Source organism: Aplysia californica, unplaced genomic scaffold, assembly GCF_000002075.1.
Source record: "Aplysia californica isolate F4 #8 unplaced genomic scaffold, AplCal3.0 scaffold00271, whole genome shotgun sequence".
In the NCBI taxonomy this organism is placed as follows: domain Eukaryota; kingdom Metazoa; phylum Mollusca; class Gastropoda; order Aplysiida; family Aplysiidae; genus Aplysia; species Aplysia californica.
The window spans coordinates 683,392-685,603 of NW_004797541.1; the positions used below are offsets into that span (position 1 = coordinate 683,392).

Sequence of the window (2,212 nt, forward strand, 5' to 3'; positions counted from 1 at the left end):
CACTCCCTCCCTCCCTCCCTCCCTCCCTTCCTTCCTTCCTTCCTTCCTTCCTTCCTTCCTTCCTTCCTTCCTTCCTTGCTTGCTTGCTTGCTTGCTTGCTTGCTTGCTTGCTTGCTTGCTTGCTTCCTTGCTTCCTTCCTTCCTTCCTTCCTTCCTTCCTTCCTTTTACGTTTTACACGACTCCCATATAGGATGATGATTTTTATTCAGATGAGTTCGCTTCTGAACATTCAGTACGTTTGACTGGATAATGAGTTTGACGTCCAATTGCTGGTATAAGTAATTTAATACGGAATATCGGTGCGTCTCATCAAGTGATTAATATTAGTTTTATGAGCTTGATGCCCTTCGTTTGGAGAGCTGCAACTATAACGTAATCCAACAGGCGCTTGTTTGTAACTAAGTTTTTGTATGGGTTTATTGCACTGCTAGATACAAATAGAAGAAGAGGTCTTTCCGAAGGCAGAATACTATTTGGCCCAGTGGTAGGTGTGAGTGAACCGGGTCTTATTGCTCTCTTCCTCATGTTCAGAACCAGCTAAGGCTCTCCACCGTACTTTATCGAATAAGCCCCCCCCCCCCCAGGTTCTTATTAATTTTAAGGGTTTTTTGCGCGCCCCCTGCTCCTTATTCCATACCCCCCATTTATTATTTTCCAGCTTGCCACGACTGACGATCATGTGAAACATTATCTAGAATCTAGATATCTGGATTTAACTTCTTTTTATTTATTTTTGTAAATTGCAAATTACCCTCAGTATTAGTCCCGGTACCGGGTTGGCTGCCTTAGTTTTCTGTGCATTTTAAAAACTTTTGTACCGGTACCTTGATTTATGTTTTCTAAAGAAACTGGTTTGTTCTTAAATAGTGAAAGTTGCCACAGTAGCTTACTAAAATCACTAAAATTTCATCATCTTTTGTTGTTTTATTCACTGAAGGAGAAATAAAACAGATTTGTTTCTGCTAGTACAGGGGTATGAGGTTGAATGTGCCTCCCCCCTCATGGCGATGTTTTATTCTTTCACAATACAGTGGAAAGTATATTTTTGTTTGGAAATATGGGTTATGGCGGGAATGCTACCAAACATCAAACATTGAGAATCAACAAAAGCATAAAGAGAGCAGAAAAAGTAATTAAGCAAGAACCACTTCTCTCGGAGATTAATACGTGACTTTTTTTCCAAAAAAAGCACAAGGATATCATTCACAATAAAATCCACCTTCTGACTGGGGAATATATAAACCCAGACTGAAATGGCAGGTTGATATCATAACGATCGAGAGCACACAGGTATAGACATTCTTTTATCGGAATATCAGCAACGCTGTTTCAATCTTCATTCAAGGCAGCCGCAAAAGGAACAACAGCAGAGAGAGAGAGAGAGAGAGAGAGAGAGAGAGAGAGAGAGAGAGAGAGAGACAAGAGAGAGAGACAGAGAGAGAGAGAGCGTACTCTGCCGAATTTGTTGCCAACCCATAAACATGACCAAACAAACTTTCTCGTAAGAGACCATTCATTCGTTCATTTTGATTCGTTCGTAGGTTTCTTCCTCCCTTCTTTCCTTTCGTCCTTCATTCATTCAACCAGTAGCCCCATAGATCCCCCTGGACCTTTATGAGTAATGTAGAAACCTACGTGTAATAAGCTAAGATGCCACTACAACGCAACTGTCTGACTGTGGCCAACAACAGGAAGTTGGATGTTAGGGGTCAAAGTTCCCATGCATAAACATAAATTTACTCAAAACAAACATTACCAACTGTCTTACATAAATATATTTCACGACTTTGAGTCTCGTGCTTTTTACAATTATTTTAAGCAAGACCTTTTGTCCTTGTCTAACGTTCTATCATTACAATAAATTACTCTATCTTGTCAACAGGCCAAACGACCCCAAGGATATCGAATTTGTGGTGAATGGAGAGCGGCATATTGGTGAGTGCGAGAATCAGTATTTATTGAATTCATTGTGAGCTTTGTTATTGACCCATCCATTAAAACAATTCATGGTAAATTCATCGCTTTTAAAGTCTGCCTGTCTGTCTGTCAATCTGACTGCTTGTCTGTCTGTCTGTCTGTCTGTCTGCCTGCCTGCCTGCCTGCCTGCCTGCCTGCCTGCCTGCCCGCCTGCCTGTCTGTCTGTCTGTCTGTCTGTCTGTCTCTGGCTCTGTCTGTCTGTCTCTCTCTCTCTCTCTCTCTCTCTCTCTCTCT

At 41.5% G+C, this 2,212-nt stretch overlaps 1 protein-coding gene across 1 annotated transcript in view; it reads left to right on the forward strand.

The window, feature by feature from the left end:
• Positions 1 to 2,212, forward strand: part of LOC101861050 (xanthine dehydrogenase) — a gene marked incomplete in the record, with an annotated part of 55,376 nt that overhangs the window by 1,136 nt on the left and 52,028 nt on the right. Inside the window, 1 exon segment of the mRNA XM_013084101.2 lies at positions 1,884 to 1,936. Within this exon segment, the coding sequence (XP_012939555.1) occupies positions 1,884 to 1,936 (53 nt within the window).